General features: G+C 45.7%; 1 protein-coding gene across 12 annotated transcripts in view; it reads right to left on the bottom strand.

Annotated features, from left to right (window-relative positions):
* The window catches only part of LOC105075598 (uncharacterized), a 92,358-nt gene that overhangs the window by 5,071 nt on the left and 63,649 nt on the right, over positions 1-23,638 (bottom strand). For 3 of the 12 annotated variants that reach the window (XM_074366403.1, XM_074366405.1, XM_074366399.1), the window contains exon 5: positions 3,751-3,798. In XM_074366403.1, the coding sequence (XP_074222504.1) occupies positions 3,751-3,798 (48 nt within the window). Of the gene's footprint in view, positions 1-716; positions 3,799-5,044; positions 5,096-23,638 lie in introns of those variants that run through there. The other 9 variants (XM_074366398.1, XM_074366397.1, XM_074366400.1 and 6 more) reach the window with 5 other exon arrangements.

Here is a 23,638-nt window from a genome sequence, read left to right as displayed (position 1 = left end):
CACTAGATCATGTGGTGAGACAACAGCTTTGTGAAGAAATGGCCAAATTGTGGCGTCTCGTTTCTCTTTGTCGTTCTTAACGACATATGATGTAGAGCATCTTTTCCTATAGTTATTTGCCACCTGTGCATCTATTTTGGTGAGGTATCTGTTCAGACCTTACCCCCACTTTTTAACAGGTTATTTTCTCATTGTTGAGCTTTAAAAGTTCTCTGTGTGTCTTAGATACGTCCTTCATCAGGTCTGCTTTACTAAGATTTTTCTCCCAGTCCGTGGCTTGTCTTTTTATTCTCTTCACAGTGTCTTTGCAGAACAGAAGTTGTTAATTTTAATAAAGTCAAACAACAAGATTTTTCTTTCATGAATTATACTTCTGGTGTTTTTTATAAAAAGCCATTGCCAAGCTCAAGGTCTCCCAGAATTTCTGTCATCTTCAAGAAGTTTTATAGTTTTTCATTTCACATTTAGGTCTATGACCCATTTTGAGTTAATTAAAACACATTAAAAATTTGTTTATATATATATATATTACTGAAGTATAATCAGTTTATAATGTTATGTCAATTTCTGGTGTACAGCACAACACAACACTTCAGTCATATAGGAAAATACATATATTTGTTTTCATATTCTTTTTCACCATAAATTACTACAAGACATTAAATATGGTTCCCTGGGCTAAATAGTGATTTTGAGTTAATTTTTGTGAAGATTCATTCTTTTTTTTTTTTTTTTTTTTTTTTTTTTTGGTAATTGTCCAGCTGCTGCAAATGAAGACAGTCTTCATTTTCAAGACTATCCTTCCTCCACTGAATTGCCTCTGCTTCTTTGTCAAAGACCAGTTGACTATTTTTGTATGAATCTACTTCTGGGCTCCCTATTCTGTTCCACTAATTAGTTTGTTTTTTCTTTTGCCAGTACCACACTTCCTTGATTACGGCAGCTTTACAGTAAGTCTTGGAGCCAGGTAGTGTCACTTCCCCAATTTTTTAGTTTTTCAATATTGCGCTGGCTAATCTGGGTCTTTGGACTTTCTGTATACACTTTAGGATTGGTTTGCAAATATTAACAAAGCAACTTGCTGGAATTTTTATTGGGATTGCGTTGAATCTATGACCAAGTTGGGAAGAAGTGACATCTTAATATTGAATCTTATTATCCATGAATATGGGCTTTCTATTTATGTAAATTATTTCTTTGTAAAGTTATTTCTTTATTAAATTATTTGTTTTTTTTTAATCAGAGTTTCGCAGATTTCCCCCTATAGATCTTGTACATATTTTGTTAAGATTTATATCTAAGCATTTTTTGTGTGACCTAATATAAACTATGTTGTGTTTTTTATTTCAAATCCCAAATTCTTCACTGCTGGTATACAGGGAAGCAACTGACTTTCGTATATTAACCTTGCATCGTGCAATCTTGCTCTGCATGCTTGTTAGTCATGGTGGGTTTTTTCTTGATTCTTTGGGATGTTCTACATGGACAAGTACATCACTTACAAACAGTTTACATCTTCCGTCCCAATCCATATATCTTTTATTCCTTTTTCTTCTCTTTTCACATTAGCTAGGACTCCTAGCAGATGTTGAAAAGGAGTGATGAGAGGGAACATCCTTACAATGTTTCTATTCATTAAGTAGGTTTTCTGTAGAAGTTCTTACAAAGTTGGGGAAATTCCCACCTAGTCATAGTTTGCTGAGAGTTTTTATCATGAATAAGTATTGAATTCTGTCAAATGCTTTTTCTGCTTGTTGATACAATCATATGATTTTTCCTGTTTAGCTTGCTGATGTGATGAATTAAATAAATTTTTGAGTGTTGAACCAGACTTGCATATCGGGAAAAAAAATCTCACTTGGTTGTGGCATATAATTCTTTTTATACATTGCTGGATTTAGCTTGCTAATATGTACATGTATTTATACTTTTTTGGGGGGTTTGCTAATATTTTATTGAGGATTTCTGTATCTACATTCAGGAGAGGTAATGTTCTATAGTTTTCCTTTCTTGTAATGTCTTTAGTTTTGTTATCAGGATAATACTGTCCTCATGGAATAAGTTAGGAAGTACTCCTTCTGCTTCCAATGTCTGGAAAAGACTACAGAGAACTGGTATAATTTCTTCCTTAAATGTCTGGTAGAATTCACCAATGAAACCACCTGGGCCTGGTGCTTCCTATTTTGGAAGTCTGTTAGTCATTGCTGCAATTTCTTTGACAAACATAGGACTATTCAGATGAGCTATTTCTCCTTTGGTGAATTTTGGTATACTGTGTCTTTCAAGGAATTGATCCATTTCCTCTAGGCTATGAAATTTGTGAGCATATAGTTGTTCACAGCATTCCTTTATTATCCTTTCAATGTCCATGGGATCAGCAGTAATGATCTTTCCTGTATTTCTGATATAATTTTTATCTGCTGCCTTTTTTCCTTGATTAGCCTGACTGGAAACTGTCAATTTTATAGATCTTTATGAAGAACCAATTTTTGGTTTTGTTTTTTATCTATTGTCTATTTTCAATTTCATTGCCTTCTGCTCTGAAGTACTACTGATAGTCTTCTGCTGACTTTGAACTTAATTTGCTCGTCTTTTCCCCACTTTCATTAAGGTAGGAAGTGAGTACTGACTTCAGATCTTTCTTTTCTGACACACGCATTCAATGCTATAAATTTCTCTCGAAGCACTGTTTTTGATGCATTCTCACAAATTTTGATAAGTTGTATTTTCATTTTGATTTAATTCAAAATGTATTTTAATTCCCCCTGAGGCTCCCTCTTTGACACACATGTTATTTAGAAGTGTGTCGTTTAACCTTATTAAAAAGGTTACTTCTCATCATCAGTAGGTGGGATTTTCCATCTATCTTGCTGTTACTGACTTCTAGTTTAATTCCACTGTGGTCTGACAGAACACTTTGCATGATTTCTGTTCCCTTACACTTGATAAGGTGTGGCCAGATATGCTTTTAAAATTTTTCTTCAAACTCTGAGGTTGTCCATGTGTAAGAGGCTGGTAATTTAGTTCATCCATGGCATGTGCTCATCAATGACAGGTGGTAATTTACATATACAGACCAGGCGCAGAGCACACTCTGGCTACTGCTCCTAATTTATGATGCTGCCATGCCTAAGTGGGAGCTGACACCGTTTCCAATTCTCAGGAAAGGTAGAACAAAATTCTTCTGCTACTTTAGATGCCCTTAAACAAAGTTATATCCTCCATTTAAAAAAAGGATGGAAGAAAGGAAGGGAGGAAGGAAGATTTGTTCCTCTACAGAAAGCCTTATTCATTTGTGTACAAAAAAGAAAACTGTGTACATAGTTGAATGAGTGAACTTTCAGGGTAGGAGGAGAGGCTCAGAACGTCGGGAAAAGCCAATGTGTCTCCAACACCAATACTTCCCAGCAGGCACGTGCTCACTGCCGCCTTCTTCTCACCTCTCCACGCTGGCGTGAGGGTTCAAGGCCACACCCACAAAATACAACATGAGTCAGAGAGACAGCTACAGCATGAATGGTACTAACTTAATTATTCTAAGAGTTTTCTGAACTACAGAGGCAGGAGTCATCAGCATGGGCAACAGAATCAGTGTAAGAGCTGTTAAGTCAAATAGCAGAAACAAGTAGTTTTAACTCATCTGTATGGTTCCAGGATAGGCACGAGTGCCACCTCGCTCAGCGATCCATAATGCAGCTGACTTACACGGAGGGAAGGGCTGTCCTCACTGAACGTGACTGTGTGATATACCTGAGCGTAGCACGCTTCTTCGATGGCTAATCCTGTGACCAGATCGACCTGAGGATAAAAAGGTATGTCGTTTCAGCAAGAAGCACTTTTAAGAATATGGTATCCTCAATATACACATAAATTCAAGCTGAATAACCTTATTCTAAAAGAACAGACTCTTTCAGTGTAATCAGAAGTATGACCAGCATGAGAAACTCTGGAGCCAGGCCGCCTGGGTTCAAATTCTGACCCCACCACACGGGAGCTGCGAAGCCCTCCTACACAGCTGCAGCCTCAGGGCGGCTAATTACAGTAGGTACCAGCTGGGGTTACTGCAAGGGTCGAATGAGTTCTTCCAGGTCAAGTCTTCATAAAGTACAATTTATATATATATGGTCTGCACATAGTGAGGTCATAGCGGGTCTTTGCTATTAATATTGTTACTGCTATGTAAGAATTAAAAAAAAACAATCAAATACTTTGTAAATGAAAAATATATATTTATTGCTAATGAATTCAACCTCCTTTAACGCTGTGGAGGCCATGAAGATACCGTGGCCTCTGGGTCTGCAAGGAAGAAGTATCTTCCTTCAAAATGCTCAGAATATTCAGAACTTCTTATGATAATAAAAAGCCCAGTGTAAGGGGGAGGGTGGAGCTCGGTGGCAGAGTGCCTGCTTAGCGTGCACAGGGTTCAATCCCTGGTGCCTCCATTGAGCAAATAAACCTAACTACTGCCCCCTTCCCCCAAATAAATAAAAGTAATTAGAAAAAAACAAAAGCCCAGTATAATTGGGTACCCGCATCACCCCCTTGCCCTGCCTCCTCCTCCCCCGGCCTGGGGCCTCTGCCCCTTCGGAGCCATCTCTCTGGGGTAACCCGGGGCCCCTACAGGGCTTCTGTGTGTCCTGCTGCAGAAAGCACGCGGAGAACTTAAAGATGGTCTCCATCTTTAGGAGGAGCTTTGAGTTAGGAAGCTCTCCTTGGGACAGTACTTAATGATACTGGTGCTGAGAATACACAGAATGCCCCTTTCCTTTGGTTTTCTATGAACTACTAGCCAGTAAACCGCTCCATGAACTCAATGGCAAAATCAGCGGGAGTCAGCGAGACAACTGAATTCCGGGACTATGATCCTGAAGCAAAACAGCTATACGCGGAACGAAATCAGTGATGCAGCGAGAAGGAGCCTCAGACGCTCTCAGTAGCAGCTGCAGCAAACAGCTCTACCTCAGACTATTAACAAAATAACGGTTCACATCAGTTAAATCTCCACCACCTATTCCAACAAAAACCCCAAGCCTGAGGCACTCACCTCCATCCCTTGATTAATTGCTAACTTTGCCACTCTCATTGCAACAGGGCCCTAAAATGCAAACAGGTTTTAATTATTATTTACGCAAATCATGTTGTACATCTCAGTAAAATTCAGGAATTCCCTTTGCTGGATCCATGGCATAGAAGCAACAGTGGTTGTAAGACAGTGGATGGAAGTTTTATTTTCGGAGATTTGCAAGGTCTTAAGGAAACAGCAGTGGTCACATTCTGTTGCAGCAGCAGGTGACCCGGAGTCCACAGCACGCTGTGACACAGAAAACTGCACGCAGGTGGTGTGTGTCCAGCAGAGGGCTTTTCCCTGTTCAGCAAATCTCCTTACAAGTTAGTTAAGCAGGTAAGAGGAGATAAAGAGCTTGGCACAGCACCACACCCATCAGCGTACGACAGAAGCCGGCGAAGGGGCTGACCTACTGACTAACGAGGGGCTCAGGCAGCATCCGTTTCGGGCACTGGATCTGTATCTTTCTTCCCTGGGCATCAGTAACCAACCACGATGACACCTTATTAAGATGTGTCCTCCCACAGCACACAAACGCTCAAGGTCCAAATAGGTCCTTCAGGACGTGTGAGGGTCACAGAGAGAAAAACTGGAAGTCCTCTGTGAGAAGGGACACATTACTTTTGTCTTAGAAAACCACCATCCTCCAGATGGAATCCGGTTATTTGATCACATTTTAAATTCCTAAAAGTTGTTTACAGGTGATGAATCAGAATTCAATGGCATATTTAAAAGCGTCTTTTGAATTAAAATGCAAGAGGCTGTAAGTAAGAAGCACAGCAAAGGACTCCAGGAAGTGAAAGGATAAACGCACAGCGGCAGGAAAAAATGCCTTTTGTCCCTGTTTGGGGGTTTTGGTTATCAATTTTAACCTAACCAAATCCTCTTCCTAAATCACGTGCTGAAAAACCTTTCTCAGAGGCGGCAATCTCCTGAGGCTTAGGCAAGGATCTTAATTAGAATTCTTCCAAACGTGATTTGTATGTTTGTATGTATGGTCTACACCGCCATTTGTTTGTTGGTTTGTTTTTAAGACCATCAATTCAGTTTTGTAAACAGAGTGCTCCTCTCAATGGGAATCATACCCATTCACTTTTATCACCAGCTGACCCAGACAGGGTGCTTGCCATGTGCACACACAGCCCCAAGCACCTTGTTAAAATGGAGATGAAGATTCGGGGGTCAGGGAGGGGCCTGGGGAGTCCGTACATCTAACATGCCCCCCCCAAACTGCTAGTGCACAGACCACACGTAGCAAGGTTTAGAAATTTGGAAAAGCAGAATGATGAAGATGCTATTAAATATAATGTTTATTTGGTTAACTTCCCTTTAAAAATATAAAACCAGTGCCTCTTCTACATGTACAAACCTTTTTTCTCAGAGAGGAAAATGGAAGTAACATATGATGCCAGAATCACCTAGAAACATTAATTTTACAGAAGCTTTCTAATTATTTGGAAGAGTAATCATTCAGAAACAAACCCTGTAAAAACAAAGATTATTCCACTTCAAATGCTGTTTTGTAATTTTTGCACAGAGTTTCGAAGTTACACATTTTCCGAAGTCATCTGACATTTCCCTTCACCTGGGGAAAAGCTAATTTTAGCAGTGAACGTCCTCAGAGGCACGGCCCTCAGAGGACAGGGGCGACGAGCGCAGCCTGGCTCACCATGTGGTGCGGCTAGATGTCAGGTTGGAGGTGGGGGGGCTCGCAGGCGGGGTGAGCTGTGGGCGGTGGCGTCATTAATGGCACTGCTGTCACAGGAGAAAGGGCCAGTTCCCAGGGGTGAGGTAAGGAATGTGAACCACAGAGATGCCAAGGGGCTAATGAGCCACTTGGGTGGGGATCCGGAATGCTCACATCCAAGGCCCAGGGGAGGCTGCGAGTCTTGGAACCGGAATTATGCCACAACGTGTCTTAAATACACCCCTTTATGTCAGCTGAGACGTGCACTGTTCGTACATTCTTAAGCCAAAGGAAGTCATTAAACCTTACAGAGTTGAACTGTTACTTCTACTGACATTTGCACCTTTAATGTCTCTTTAGGTAGATGTTTCCTTAATATTTTGAAGAAATAGTAATACCACAGTTACAGTGAGAGCTTTTTTGCCCCTTAAAATAGTGAAAGTCAAATTGCGCTCTACACTGGAAATTGACACACCATTGTAAACTGACTATAACTCAATAAAATTTTAAAAAATAGCAGACGTCTTTTTATTCGCTCTCTCTCCACCAAGTCAGAGTATAAGGCTCCGTACTACCTCCTAATGAGGCATACATTATTTAAGGGTCCCACCTTAGAAGAGCTTACAGCTCAAGCACAAGCTGAGAAGGGCTGACACCTCGCATCAGCGCCAGGCAGGGTGGTTTTATTTTTTTTTTTAACATTTTTTATTGATTCATAATCATTTTACAATGTTGTGTCAAATTCCAGTGTTCAGCACAATTTTTCAGTTATTCATGGACATATACACACTCATTGTCACATTTTTTTCTCTGTGAGTTATCATAACATTTTGTGTGTATTTCCCTGTGCTATACAGTGTAGTCTATTCTACAATTTTGAAATCCCAGTCTATCCCTTCCCACCCTCCACTCCCCTGGTAACCACAAGCCCAGGGACTAATCACAAGGTGCTGGATGAGCTCAGGCGGCAGGTCACAGAAATCCGAATTAACAGAGTGGCGGCAGAAACAAAAATAAATTGAGACAGCTAATAAAATGGTAAATTGTTCCAGCATCTCTACAGTTAACACAAGAAGTCAAAAAGTATTTATATTGGTGACCATTTATGCGCTGTCAACCCAACGGGTTTACACCGTGAAGATTACTTCCCCGATAGCAAAGCACTGCTCTTAACTAACAATTCTGAGTGGTGGAGTGAGGCAATCGATACATCTACTAGAATCAAACATCCCTCGTGAGCCATGTGACCCTAGACACGGTTCCCAGGTTCAGTGATCCACCTGAGGCTCGATGACAAAATACAAGACCGTGAGATTAACGCTCATCCCATCTGTGGACGCCACGAACAGACCCAGGATCCAGCACAGACTCGCAAGTCAACTACGTCGGATGCTGTCATACAAAAGTTGCAGTGAGATTTTAAGTTTCGGCTTAAAGAGTTTATATATCCCAGAAGTTCCCATTTGGGCCACAGGTTTGGGATTTTAGCCTTCTGACAGTCTTATAAATTCACTAAATGTGTACGCGAACATGTACACACTCCTCAGCATCAGAACAAACTAATTAAACGCTGGCACACTATTAACACTCAGAACAGTAAATACAGTCATAAGAAGTTTCATGGTTGAAAACTCTTCAGAGAGATGGTACAAAATCCTGAGTGTATCTTTCGTTGTGATTTTTAAAAATTAGTGATTTCAATTTAAACTGTCCCAAAAGAGTAGTTTTTCCACGGACATAAATTATAGTCACATCGTGTCTCTCATCGAGTTCTACAGTGGACTTGCTGTTAACTTGCTGCCCAAACGTGCAATGTGTGAGTGACGGCAGGCAGCGCTACAAAAGAATGTCCTTTTTAAAAGAAAAAGCTTTGCACAGCTGCTTGTAATAAAATAACCAAACCAAAATGTTATAACTCACAGAGAAAAAAATGTGACAATGAGTGTGTATATGTCCATGAATAACTGAAAAATTGTGCTGAACACTGGAATTTGACACAACATTGTAAAATGATTATAAATCAATAAAAAATGTTAAAAAAAATAAAATAAAATAAAATAAAATAAAATAAAATAACCAAACCACGCAGCAAGGGCTGATCAGATAAAGATAAATATAGTAACACACACGTTAAGTCTGAAATAGATCTGAGAAACATCGTGACGAGGACATTTCCATGACTGTCCTGACAAGCAATTTTTAATGATTAAATGTGCCTATGCGTGTGTATGTACATGTTTTATATCTAAAAGCTATTTATAACGCTCTCTTACAGAATCATAGAGTTGTTTTTATTTTAAACTATCAAATGCTAACTTGGTACACAGTGAAGCTATGATCTTTGTTATTTAAAATCAGAAGTATCATGTGAATTAACTTAGAAAATGTCTTTTTTTTTAATTTCCAAAAAACAAGCTAATTGCTTGTGAATTGAGGCACTATAAATTATGCAGCTCGATTTTAAAAATACATGGAAGACAAGTTCTAAGTTCTGGCACTTTTATCTGCTCTTTTACAGGAATTAAGGATAATTAAATTTAAATAATGTCATATAAACGTTTTATTTCGCTTTCAATTTATTTTAAAAACAACAGGGGTTGATCATTTGTAATCTATGGAAGTATTTGAAATTGTTTTTGGTGAGTCTATTAAATCAGTTAGTGACGCTTAAAGTGTAAAACAAATCTACATCAACCCAGATTGCAGCCATTAAGCTTATGGGTTTATTTCGTGACGTAAAATAGCACTTCATAAAATCTGTTCTAAAATAACATTTGCTAATAAAAATAGGACCAAGATTCTTCTGAAATTCTATATGTCTTATAACCAGACGACAAGTGGGACTTCCACTGCTGTCCCTCCCCACTTCCCTGATCATGTACATGGGAGTCTATTTCTGGAATTTCTATTCTGTATGCCTGTGCTCACACCAGGATGATGCTGTCTTGATTTCTTTATAGTAAATCTGGAAATCAGGAAGCGTAATTCAACCAACTTTGTTCTTTCCATCTCCATATAAATTTAAGAATCACCTTGCCATTTTACAACAACAACAACAAAAAAAAAAGCTGCGAGGATTTTAGCTAAGCTTGCACTAAATCTATAGGTCAATTTGGGGAGAAAAGACATAACAATTCTGCATCTTCTACTACATAAACATGTTATGCACCTCGCCATTGATTTGTCTTCTTTCATTTCCCTCCACCACGTTTGATAGTTTTGAGTGTATGGATCTTATACAGAGTTTGTCAAATTTATTCCTAAATATTTCATGTTTGTTGACGCTACTGTAAATGGGAGTGATTTTTAAATTTTATTCTGTAGTTGCTCATCACTAATACATAGAAGGACAACTGATGGTTTATATGTTGACCTCCTAGTCAGAGACTGCTCGATCCGACCACTAGTTCTAATGATGTTTTTGGTAAACGTCTTAAGACTCTGTCTGAACGTGCTCATGGGGCACTTGTGAATAGAGTTCTTTCCAGCCCGTATGCCTTTCGTTTCTCCTTGCCTTTCTACACGGGCTAGAACCTACAGTACAATGTTGAATAGCAGCAATGAAAGTGCACATTTTTGCCTTGTTTGCATTATTTGTGGGAAGGGTTCAGGTTTTCATCACTGAGGATGTCAGCGGTAGGAATTTTATACAAGCCTTTGGCCAGACTGAGGAAGCACCCTGCTATTCTAATTTACTAAGAGTTTCTTTCCTTTTCTAAATTATGAATCAACACTGAATTCTGTCAAATGCTTTTTTCTGCCAATATTGAGATGATCATGGAATTTTTCTTTTATTCTGTTAATATGATGAACTGTATTGTTTTATACATCAGGTAAGTCCCATTTAGTGACATCTTTTTTAATTAAAAAAAAAAAAATTAGTGAATGTTTACTGGCCAGTGACTGAGGGCTGAATCCACGGTGTGCAGAACAGCTCTCATCACTTAATTCTGCACAGCGTCAAGCCACTCAGCCAGGGTGGGCGAGTGACGGGGCTGCGGCCCATACAAGGAAGTGGCAGAGCTGGGAGGGCAGGAGGTCATCAAACTCCCGCCGCGTTACATCAGTCGTTCAAATCAGAGTCAGAACCCTACCCCGTCATCTCTCCCCCAGCCTTTTGGCATTTCAGACACAAAGCCAAAGACAGAAGAAGAAATGCATCTGCCTCAGGCCCCCTTCCCAGCATTCCCAGTAACATTCCCGAACAGAACATCCACCAGGGAGCTCGTGTACCAGACAGTTCACCTCCCACACCCAACTTATCTTTTTATATATTTTTGAGTTTAATGCACTAAAGTTTTAAGAATTTTTACATACGTTTCCATGAGACATACTGGTCTGTAGATTCCCTGTTTTAGTGTCTTTGTTTGACTTGGCAGGAAAATAATGGAAGCCTCATCAAACAACTTGAGACCTGTCCTCTCCTCTGTTTTCTCAAAGAACTCAGGCAGGATTGGTAATGTTTCTTCCACAAATGGTTGGTAGATTCACCAGCGCAACCATCATGCCCAGAGTTTTCTTTCTGGAAAAATTTTTAATTACGGATTCAATTATATATATATATATATATTTTTTTAAATATATATATACATATATAAAATCTTTGTTTTTTAATTCCATAGAAAACTTTACATTTAATATAATTACCCATTCTGGTTAAGTTTAAATTTACCGTTTTGATATTTCTTTTCTATCTTTCTCATCTAACTTTTACTACTCATTTATATATATATAAAGTGAAAGTATTTTAGATTTTCTATTTCTTCTAGTGTTAGTTTTGGTGAATTTCCTGACATAAAGTTATTTTAAGATTCTCTCATAACCCTTTAATATCTGTAGGATATGCAGTGATGACCTATCTCGATACTGGCAATTTGTGTCTTCTTTTTTTTTCCCTCTGTTTCTTGATTATCAGGTTAGCTAGCAGTCTTAATTTTTTTTTCCTCACATTCTCAAACTATGGGCTTTGGGTTTTATTAATGTTTCTCTATTGTTGATACCAAGTCTTTTCCACTAACTTCCTCTTCTTTGTTAAAAGTGGAGGTTCAGTCACTGATGGCAGATCTTTTTATTTTCTCATAAAAGCTTTTAAAACTCTGATTGCTCTGTTGCTTTAGCACCGTCTCACAAAAGTTAATGTTGTTTTCATTTTCCTTAAGTTCAAAATATTTTCTGATTTCTCTTTTGACCCATAGGTGTACCCAGTATTCTTTGAATTTCCAAGTATCTAGAGGGTTTGCATGTAAGTTTCAGTTAATGGTTTCTAATTTAACTCTGTCAGGGTCGGAGAATATGGCCTGTATTATCTCAATCCTTTAAAATTCATTAAAATTTATTTTATGGTCCATCTTCCTATTTTGATGGCTATTCCACGTAAACTTTAAAGACAACTTGAATTCTGTGGTCATTGGGTGGAGTACTCCGAAAAGATCACTCAGGCCAAGCTGTTCCAAATACATTTCAAGGTTTCTGTATCTTCACTTACTTTCTTTCCATTTGCTCCATCAACTACGAAATCTCCAGGAGAAACAGTGGATTTACGCATTTCTCCTTTTCGTTCTGAGAATTTCTGCCTCAAGCATCTGAAGTTCTGTTCTCACAGCGGCAGGCGCACTTGAAGTCACACCCTCCTGATGGATCACTCTTTTCCCTTCTGTCATTTCACGATGTCCCTCACAGGGACATCGTTCCTCGCTCTGAAACCTAGTTTTCCAGTATTCACAGAGCCAGTCCAGCTTTCCTATTTATTGTGAGCGTGTACGTCTTCTTCCATCCTTTCAGTTTTAACGTATCTGTACCCTTGTAAAGTAGGGCTCATAAACAGTATGTAATTGAGTCTTACTTTGTAAATCAATCTCTGTTTTTTAATTCCATAAAAAATTTTACATTTAATATAATGACCCATTCTGGTTAGGTTTATATTTACCATTTTGATGTTTTTCTGTCTTTCTCATCTATTTTATTACTCGTTCTTTTTTTGGGATTGAGCATTTTTAGCATTTCATTCTACCTTCACTACGAGTTTGTTGTTAACATTTAATTTTTTTAACTGGTTAGTAGCCTTTCTTAAGTAGAGTTTTGTGAGAGAAGAAAGCTAAGAGAAAGTGAAATTAATGAGTATTTTAAAATGTCTCGATGACAGTACTTTGCTCTTAGACGCATAGGATAGAAATTAACTTATTACGTAGAGTAAATGCCTTAAAGCATTAGGGCTTAGTTTTTACCAAATTCAGAAAAGTTCTGGTCTTTTTCTAATGCAAACAAGAACAAAACTTTATTATAAGCTATGAAAAAACACAAGGGTTTTGGGAGGAAAATGGGGAGAGGAGGAGTCAGTTGTAGGCAGCAGGGGTGTGCCCCTTGCTCTGGGGCCGGAGAGGACAGGACAAGGGCCTTTGTCTACTGTCCTGAGGACTCTGACCACTTGGGATCAGTGGGATCAGGTAACAGTCTCAAGTCAACCACCTCTGGGGACAAGATCGCAGGCAGGGAGCTCCGGGATTCCAGAAGTTAGGGCCAGGCTTGTGTTTCACCCCCAAATGGGGCCTGCCTGCACGAAGTCCAGCCTGGGAGGTAGGGGACACTGACTGTGTCTCCCGAAGTCACCAATTCAGGCCATGATCCGCCTCTTAGATTCCAAGGGAGGGGATCCCAACCTGGAGGAAGATGACTTGGACGGCCCAGCAGCCTTGTGTGCAGCCACGCCCTGGACAGGTGATGGGCGGGCCCTCACAGTGTGGCTGCTCATTCCTGTGCCCGCTGTGCAGGCGGGCTGCTGCCACAGGCCAGGACAGACATGCCAGCCTTGCTGGGAGAGGTGCCGGGCCCTCGGCTGGAAGCAGAGGGGCTCTGCCTGGGGGCGCCCCCGGGGGTGGGACTTAAGGTGGGGGCAGCAGTGCCTCCAAACCCAGGCTGCTGCTTGGTTCTGGGTCCCGTGGCCAGCATGGGGGTGCTCTGGTGAACGGGGCCCCAGGTGTTCAGGCCCCTGCGTCCCCCACGGCAGCGTGTGGTGCTCGGGCTCCGCGTCACCTCTTCTGTGATGCGAAGAGCTGCAAAGAGGCGGCACAGCTCAAAGTCACCCACTTGGCTCCTGCCACCCTTACATGCAGCTGAGACCCCGAACCTGCAGGGGACTGGGCTCGAGCTGGCAGATCTTGGGCAGTGCCGCCAAGTGTTGGGCCCAGCCCTGGTCACAACGCTGGGCATGTAGGCGGCAGCTGCACAGCCACGGGGGAACAGAGTAGAGGTGGCAGAAGACATCGGCTGGGTGCTGGCATGAGTGCCCATGGTGGGATTTCTGGATGACAAACTGTCAGAAGATGCTTTTGGTGGGGGCTTGAAGGCTACTGGACCTGGAGCGGACAGTGGGTCCGAGGTTGGGGCTGGAGCTGCCTGCTTTCGATACTGCGAAGAGCTGTCACAGGCGGCGGCTCCACACTGCTGCCCATGAGGGACCGCAAGGATGGGCTGCGTAGAGGTCCCAGGGTTAGCAGGAAGTGTCACAGTTAGGTTAGGCCCACAGAAGCTCAGTGCAGACAGGCTGGTGGTGAGGATGATTAAGGCCACACCGTCATGGGGGGCCGTCTGCGGGGCCTGCAGAGGGGGCACGATGCTCCCACTGGTGGTCTGGGGAGCCCCCGAGAGCAGAGGCTGAGAGGGTACAGTGCTATTCATCGGGGTGACCCCAGTCCCCTGAGCAGGGGTGAAGACGGCCAGGCCACCACTGGGGGCCGTCTGCGGGGCCTGCAGAAGAGGCAAGATGCTCCCACCGGTGGTTTGGGGAGCCCCCGAGAGCAGAGGCTGAGAGGGTACAGTGCTATTCATCGGGGTGACCCCAGTCCCCTGAGCAGGGGTGAAGACGGCCAGGCCACCACTGGGGGCCGTCTGCGGGGCCTGCAGAAGAGGCAAGATGCTCCCACCGGTGGTTTGGGGAGCCCCCGAGAGCAGAGGCTGAGAGGGTACAGTGCTATTCATCGGGGTGACCCCAGTCCCCTGAGCAGGGGTGAAGACGGCCAGGCCACCACTGGGGGCCGTCTGCGGGGCCTGCAGAAGAGGCAAGATGCTCCCACTGGTGGTTTGGGGAGCCCCCGAGAGCAGAGGCTGAGAGGGTACAGTGCTATTCATCGGGGTGACCCCAGTCCCCTGAGCAGGGGTGTAGACGGCCAGGCCACCACTGGGGGCCGTCTGCGGGGCCTGCAGAAGAGGCAAGATGCTCCCACTGGTGGTTTGGGGAGCCCCCGAGAGCAGAGGCTGAGAGGGTACAGTGCTATTCATCGGGGTGACCCCAGTCCCCTGAGCAGGGGTGAAGACGGCCAGGCCACCACTGGGGGCCGTCTGCGGGGCCTGCTGAGTGGGCAGGATGCTCCCACTGGTGGTTTGGGGAGCCCCCGAGAGCAGAGGCTGAGAGGGTACAGTGCTATTCATCGGGGTGACCCCAGTCCCCTGAGCAGGGGTGAAGACGGCCAGGCCACCACTGGGGGCCGTCTGCGGGGCCTGCTGAGTGGGCAGGATGCTCCCACTGGTGGTTTGGGGAGCCCCCGAGAGCAGAGGCTGAGAGGGTACAGTGCTATTCATCGGGGTGACCCCAGTCCCCTGAGCAGGGGTGAAGACGGCCAGGCCACCACTGGGGGCCGTCTGCGGGGCCTGCTGAGTGGGCAGGATGCTCCCACTGGTGGTCTGGGGAGCCCCCGAGAGCAGAGGCTGAGAAGGTACAGTGCTATTCATGGGGGTGACCCCAGTCCCCTGAGCAGGGGTGACGAAGGCCAGGCCACCAATGGCGGCCATCTGCGGGGCCTGCAGAGGGGCCAAGATGCTCCCACTGGTGGTTTGGGGAGCCCCCGAGAGCAGAGGCTGAGAGGGTACAGTGCTATACATTGGGGTGACCCCAGTCCCCTGAGCGGGGTTCACGAAGGCCAGGGCACCACTGGGGGCCGTCTGCGGAGCCTTCAGAGGGGGCAAGATGCTCCCACTGGTGGTTTGGGGAGCCCCCGAGAGCAGAGCCTGAGAGGGTGGAGTCGTGTCCATAGGGGTGACCCCAGAGTCCGAAAAAGGGGTGAAGACGGCCAGGCCACCATTGGGGGCCATCTGTGGGGCCTTCAGAGAGGGCAAGATACTCCCACTGGTGGTCTGGGGAGCCCCCGAGAGGAGAGGCTGGGAGGATACAATGCTATTCATGGGGGTGACCCCAGTCCCCTGAGCAGAGGTGAAGACGGCCAGGCCACCACTGGGGGCCATCTGCGGGGCCTGCAGAGGGGCCAAGATGCTCCCACTGGTGGTCTGGGAAGCCCCCGAGAGCAGAGGCTGAGAGGGTACAGTGCTATATATTGGGGTGACCCCAGTCCCCTGAGCGGAGTTCACGAAGGCCAGGGCACCACTGGGGGCCGTCTGCGGAGCCTTCAGAGGGGGCAAGATGCTCCCACTGGTGGTCTGGGAAGCCCCCGAGAGCAGAGCCTGAGAGGGTGGAGTGGTCTCCATGGGGGTGACCCCAGAGTCCGAAGAAGGGGTGAAGACGGCCAGGGCACCACTAGGCGCCGTCTGCGGGGCCTGCAGAGGGGGCAGGATGCTCCCACTGGTGGTCTGGGAAGCCCCCGAGAGCAGAGCCTGACAGGGTGGAGTGGTCTCCATGGGGGTGACCCCAGAGTCCGAAGGAGGGGTGAAGATGGCCAGGCCACCACTAGGCGCTGTCTGTGGGGCCTGCTGAGTGGGCAGGATGCTCCCACTGGTGGTCTGGGAAGCCCCCGAGAGCAGAGCCTGACAGGGTGGAGTGGTCTCCATGGGGGTGACCCCAGAGTCCGAAGAAGGGGTGAAGATGGCCAGGCCACCACTAGGCGCCATCTGCGGGGCCTGCTGAGTGGGCAGGATGCTCCCACTGGTGGTCTGGGAAGCCCCCGAGAGCAGAGGCTGAGAGGGTACACTGCTATTCATGGGGGTGACCCCAGTCCCCTGAGCGGGGGTGACGAAGGCCTGGTCACTACTAGGGGCCATCTGCGGGGCCTGCAGAGGGGGCAAGATGCTCCCACTGGTGGTCTGGGGAGCCCCCGAGAGCAGAGGCTGAGAGGGTGGAGTGGTCTCCTTGGGGGTGACCTCAGCGTCCGGGGAGGGCGGGGGAGCCAAGCCGGCCTCCGTCTCACCCCGTAACATGCTATTGATTTGCCGGAACGCTGCTTTCTTCTCCACGTTGAGGTCTTCCGAGGTGACTCGGGAACGCAGTTCAGGGGGTGGGGGCAGCCTCAGGGGCTCCCCTCGCCTGTGTGGCAGCAGAGAAAACCTGCATCTTCGGGGCCTGGGACCATCGGATGTGTTCCCCTCGGTTCCCCTCGGCCCTCTGGCTGTGTCTGCATCCCTGTCGGGCCAGTTCGTCTGTGGTGAGACCACCGGAGCTTCAGCGGGAGGCTGGGGGCTCTCCTTCCTCGATTTCTTCAAGGGTTTCGGGGGCAGTCCGCTGCGTGCGGGACCCCTCTTCCTCCGCACTGGCGGGGAACCCTGGGAGGAGCTGTACGAGCTGTTGATGGCATCTCTCCGGGGGCAGGAGCTCACGCAAGAGGTCTGGGGTTTCTCCACGCAGACGTCTTCTGAGTTGTTGGCACACAGGTTCCTCTGCAGAGACCCGGGCCTCGGAATGAAAGAAACGGGGCCTCTCTCGGGTTCTTCACCCCTGGTGCCATCCGGGCTCCTCTGATCTTCCCCCTCTGGGACTGCCAGGTCTTCCTTGGCCAACCCTTTCCCGCTCTCACCAGGGGCCCTCGACACCGCCTCCCTGCACGAGTCCAGGGCACACCCGGGCGTTGCGGGCAGCGCAGGAGTGCGGGGCTGTTCCCTCACTGCACAGACGGTGGCTGTGCCCGCTGGAGACGCTGAGCTGCAGGACAGCGTGGAGGTCTCGGCGCGCAGCACGGCCCTCCTCCGACGGACCAGACTACAGGTGGAGCTGAGGACGCCCAGCAAGGAGCGCAGGGTCCGCGGGAGCAGGGAGCATCTTCTGTGAAGCGCTGTTACAAGGCGTCGATGTAAAGTCATGGGACACCTGTAGGCTGGCCTGCCAGCGGCCAGCAGCTGGTGGAGAGCCAGGTGACCCGGGCCGGCCAGGGGCAGTCGGCGATGGCGGGGAGTGGGCTGGAGGTGGCCGGGCCCTGGCGGCAGGTGCCGGCCCCCCAGGGCTCGGGGCGGGGCTGAGGGGCAGGGTGTGCTCAGGTAGTCGCCCATAGGGCACTTAGGTAAGGTCAAGGGCAGAGAGCAGGACTCTGAGCGCTGTCCTTCACTGCCAATTCTGCTGAAGGCCAAGAGCACACTGTTTGGTCTGTTGCTAGGACGTGGCTCTAGAACCTTGTGAGCAAATAATGCGCACGTGCACAGGGCCCTGTGGGACCCTCCCTGTGCAGCAGACACACAGGGACCCAGGGCTGCACACATGCGGATGCGCCCCCATCCCCCCCTCCACCCTCTGGTGCTTCCGGATCTCCTGGAGCCTGCGGATTGGAGGGGGGGAGCCCAGAGCTCTCACGGAACTAACTGTACAGGACGGGTCTGTTTTTTTTTTTTTTTTTAGTATTGTTCTTTCCCCACCTTGACTGTGAGCACTGAGACCTTCACTATATTCTGTCAGACCACTTGATGCTGCCCCAAGTTTTCTCTTGGGCTTTGGTTTTGGCAATTTCTACTTCTGTGTTGTCAAATGCACCAAACTTCCCTTCTGCAGCATCTAGTCTGCAGTTAATTCCGCCCAGCAGTTTTTTTCATTTCAGGGACCGATTTTTAGCCCTAGGAGTTCCAGGCGGTTCTCTTTTACACCTTCTAGCTCTCTCCTTACGTACATTTTCATTTTAAATATCCTTGAGCACAAATATAAAGTCGTTTTGAAGTCTTTTTCTGCAAGTTCCACCATCTCTGCTGTATCTGCTTCTATCTAGTCACGGTTTCTCCCCCTACGTCACGTGTTTCTGCTTCATCCTGTGTATAAATTTCGGATTGATTGCCAGACATTGTTTGATGTGCTGTGTACTGCATTCTGCTGTTTCCCTTTACAGCACGTTGGGCCGTGGCCCACAGACAGTTAAGTTCTTTGCAGTGCAGGTGGACCCTCACTAGGCTTGTCGTTAAGCTTTGTTAGGGCAGGTTTAGAGAACTCATTACGTTAGGGTTAGTTTGGGCCCTACTCGCACAACCATTCTGGATAGCTACTTAACTCACATCGTGTCCTACAGAGCGTCTCCACCCTGCTACTCAAGAGGCTGCAGCTTTCCCCAGTCTCTCTTGTGTGAGGTCTGGGGGTAAGTCTCCTTACAGTTACCTGGTTATTCTTCATCGGGCCTTGCAGAGTTTTACTCTGTGTGAGTGCATCTTAATCAGTGACAAACTCAAGGGCACCACTGTGCAAGTTTCTGCAACTACCGTTCTGTGCAGCCGCTCTCTCTCCTAGACTGTATCTCACCTGTTTAATCCACTGCATCCCAAGAGAGACCATCTCAAAGCGCCTGGGTCCCCCTGTCTCACCCTGTTCTCTAGAAAACGCCTCTAGGCAGAGAGCTGTAATTTTAGGACTTTGCTTGTTTGGTTCTTTCCTCTCAGGATCACGGACCTGAGCTGTCTGTATCTAGTCTCTGAAGAAAGTTGTTCCATGTGTATTTTCAATTTTGTAGTTATTTAAGGCAGAAGGGCAAACCTGGTCTCTGTTACTCCAGTATGGCTGGAAATAGAAAAAGGTACACTTCTAGGCTGGGCCTGAGACGGAAGCTTCAAACTGGGCTAAACTCATGAACAACCAAAGGTAACTAGGGAGTGATGGGATCGATCAAGAAATGAACTAATAAAAGAAAAAGGAGATTTTTTGTAAAAGCTCAGCTGAACACAGTAACTGGAGAAAACTAAAAGCATTTCATGTTTATATTCCATATAGTTCATACTCTTCAACAAATTGCTCAGTTCTGTAAATACATTCTTGCAAAATGCCATCAAAATACATTAGTTATTTGAAACATCTTTAAAGGCCGATCTGTATATTTAATACTTGCCAACCTTAGTGTTACATTAGTTATGTTCCTATAAAATTTAGTATAAACGGAGACAATTTGCTTCGAATCTGTCTTCCCATAGAAACAGTTCAACGTAGCGTTACGTTCCTAACCCTGGAGAGGTGACCTGGGGACAGCGGGATCATTTATGAGAGGTACCAGAACCCGGGCCCAGCTGCTAGGGTCTCCCCACTCTCCTCACACACAGCAGGACAGCATTGCCCCTGCTGAGCACAGACACGGCCTCCCATGCTCCCCCTGTGGTGACCCAGCTCATGAGCGTAAACTGAACTGCCGCCTGGACCCTATTCCAGTGGCTAAGCGGCAAGAGCCACTGCCGGGGCCAGGCACTGTTTGCAAGTACGTTACGTACTTGACCTCACGACACCCTGTGGCCTGGTACTTCCATTACCTTCATATTAAAAATGAGAAAACTACCTCCCACAATTAGTGGGGGAGCTGAGATTCGTACCTCGGTGGTCCAGTTCCAGAGCCCGTGCCCCTAATCAGCGCTTCGGGGCTTGGCAGACGGGCCCGGGGGCCAGCTGCCTGTCTGGTGTCTTCTCAAAATATGTACGCGTAGGACAAATCTAATAGTACAGTAGGATGTATGTGTGTGCACCCTTCCTGCACACCCTGAGCCCATCCCCCAGAGGAGAACTTCCGACTGTTCTCGTTTTTTGCTCCTCTGATAGTTCTCTCTGTATCCCCAAATAATACACTCTTATCTAAAAGTTTCTAGATTTAACGACTTGACGTAGTATCTATTGATTTTCCTAGATTTAAAAATTAAAATTTAGTTCATCATCATTAATCTTCACCTGTCCCTCTCAGTATTTAGCCGTTTTATAATTACTTACGATTTCAAGGATACAGAATATAAATTCCCTGCTCCACTAAGCTGAGTCTGCGTCTCAATTCCTCAGATACTGGAGCCATCACACACCTCTCCTCTGCCCTTCCGCAGCTCACCTGGGGTCAGCCACACTTCTCCTTTAACAGCATCAAGGCTGTCAGCATTCGTATCTTGAAGTAAACAGCAACCAAACCTTTCTGATCACAGACTGGTTCTAAAAGTTGAAAATCAACAACCAGCATTCACATTATGATGTATAAATATTATTTAATGCCAGGCCAAGAGGTGTGCTAACGTTACACTTCATTCTTTACAAACTCAATGCCATGATCCTGTGACCACTCCAAGAAATTAAAAAAAAAAAAAAAAAAAAAAAAAAAAGCTCTAGTTTTAAGATTAAATGGACCCATTTCTTTGGCATGGACTGCTTAAAAGCAAGGCCTTTCCTCCCATATTTAGGCTAAAATAGGAGTTTTTCCTGGGGTTCCTAATGGTTTTCTTTCTGGTAGAGTGGGGGGCTGGGGGTAACACATCCCCAGGCTGTCAATCCTTCCTCTCCCTCAGATGTCTCACACTCCTGGCTCCAGTTTGGAACGATTGCCGTCTGGATCTATTTTATTCCCATTATTCCTGGGTTTGCTCTGATGCCCAGTTAGGTTGAGTCCTCTATTTCCAGAAGGCCAAGGCTGTCTTTATTGGTTATTCTTTTGTTTGGCTGGAGCACACGTCCAACTACCTTCCTAATAACAGTACTCGGGAAGCCAATCTTTCCAGGCCTTGTACACCTGAAAACGCCTTTATTCTGCTGTCACAACTGAGTGGTAGTTTGTCAGATACAGAATTCTGGGTTAAAAAAAAAGTGTGTTTACCCTTTGGATCTTGCTGGCAATACTTAGAATATCCACCATTAAAACTGAGAAGACATTGCCGCCCTCAGCTGGACACTTCTTCGTCGATGGACAATTTATTTTCTCCCTCTCTGAACATTTTTACAGTCTCCTCTTCATCCCTGAAGCACCGATCCTCCACAAACGCACACCCATGGATGAGCTGCTTCTGTTACTCGTGCTGGCTCTCAAGGGGCCCTTTTCGTATAAAGACACGTGTCACCTCTGCCTCCGGGAGTTGCCTTCCCTTCTGTTTTCACACTTCTCTCTTGTTGCTTTCCTCCCACTTCTATTAAGTCAAGTGTCGAACCTCACAGACTCCTTTCCCACGTATCTCTTCCGGCATTCTTCTGGTCTTTGCTGTACATTTTGGAAGATTACTTCACTTGTATTTTCTTAGATTTTCATTTCAGTAATCCTTTTTAAAAAATAGTAATAAATCTAATAGCCTTTTCTTGTAATATCATTGCTGCTGCATCAGCTGCTTCCTTAGGGCCCGTGTTTTTTTTTCCTTTCATTCTGTCAATTTTCCTTGTAAACCCAACGACCCTTTCGTTCTCTGTTCATATAAAGGGGTGCGGGGTGGGAAGGGACAGACTGGGATTTCAAAGTTGTAGAACAGATAAACAAGATTATACTGTGTAGCACAGGGAAATATACACAAGATCTTGTGGTAGCTCACAGCGAAAAAAATGTGACAATGAATATATGTATGTTCATGTATAACTGAAAAACTGTGCTCTACACTGGAATTTGACACAACATTGTAAAATGATTATAAATCAATAAAAAATGTTAAAAGAAAAAAAAGATGAAAAAAGAGGAAGATGGGGATTACTGTTCTCGGCTCTGTTAGTTGGTCTATTTTTTTTTTCCCCCTAGAAGGGCTTCGTCTCAAATTGGAAATTCTAGACTGTGTTTGACCAGGCTGGGCAGGCTTCCTTGGTGTAAACAAAAGGGAACCTGACTGTTGAGGAGGAAATCCTCCCCATCCCCAGATAAGGAGGGCTTTCCTGCGGTACTGAAACCCTTATCAGAATTTAGTTTCATATCCTAAGCAGAAACAATTTTTGCCTATTTTGCCTAATAACACGTGCCACCTCCGTCTGCTCTGAGGACGTCTGTGCGCACGTTGTGAGCGTGTGCACTTTCGCTGGGAGAGGGGCGCTGGGGGACCTATCTGTACCACAGTTTGATGACCAGCCCTTCAGTCACACCCTGCTTATGGAAGCCACGGGTCCAAGGTGTCAGCTCTGAACGGCTACTGACGCTGAGCCTCCACGATTCCCTGAGAAAGACGGCCTGCGCCCCACATCTTCAGACGCCATCGTGCAGCACATCTAGGCTACTAGGGCTTTTCAACCTGTCTCACCTCCGACATTCCAAAAACGCTGTTGAGAACTCAGTTGTTAACGAGGCCTCTCCCTTAGCTTGGCTATGTACTGGTTAACGACTAAACCTTTTTTCTTTTCTTGTACAGTCTGTGCTTTCATTTTGATGAGGCCTTAAAATGGGCAGATGGCAAATGGCAGTGCTCACTGCCTCGTGGACCTCCGTGGCCAGAAGGCTTAATGGTCTTTAAGCCTACACTGGAAAGTGAGGCTCACAGGCAAAAGTTGAGATGACAGCGTAACGAAATGTCACGTACTGATGACTACCTTCCAAGGATGTTTCAAGCAAACAGAATTTGATCATTTGCAGCCTCTACAGTAGTAAATTTTGTTGAGCAAAGTCCTCTGTGACTGGCCTCTATGGGTAAGAATTACACAACATCTAAAAGCCATTTTGTAAGAAAGAGTTTGTCATATACTTTGATTTTGTAATCAGAGCAAGAGTTCCTTACAGCAAGTGTCACATGAGATTTCACAGAATAATCGCCCAGGAGGGAACGCAGGCCCCACACAAGTCAGTGCTCGTCTTTAACAAGTAAGAGGAGCCCCCGAGCTGGGTGTCTGTGGCCCCGTGTCTAGGGCACGGGCACTCACGTCTCGCCCACTAACTGACGGAAGAGGTAGGGCTCCCTCCCCCTCTTCAATATCTTATTCATGGGTAACTTAAAAGGCACACGTTTAATATAAATATTCTATAGGCTAGACTGAAAACTCTACATAAACTGTAAAATAAATTAAGATTTTA

The sequence above is a fragment of the Camelus bactrianus genome, chromosome 6 (assembly GCF_048773025.1).
Source record: "Camelus bactrianus isolate YW-2024 breed Bactrian camel chromosome 6, ASM4877302v1, whole genome shotgun sequence".
In the NCBI taxonomy this organism is placed as follows: domain Eukaryota; kingdom Metazoa; phylum Chordata; class Mammalia; order Artiodactyla; family Camelidae; genus Camelus; species Camelus bactrianus.
This window is presented reverse-complemented; position numbering and strand designations above follow the sequence as displayed.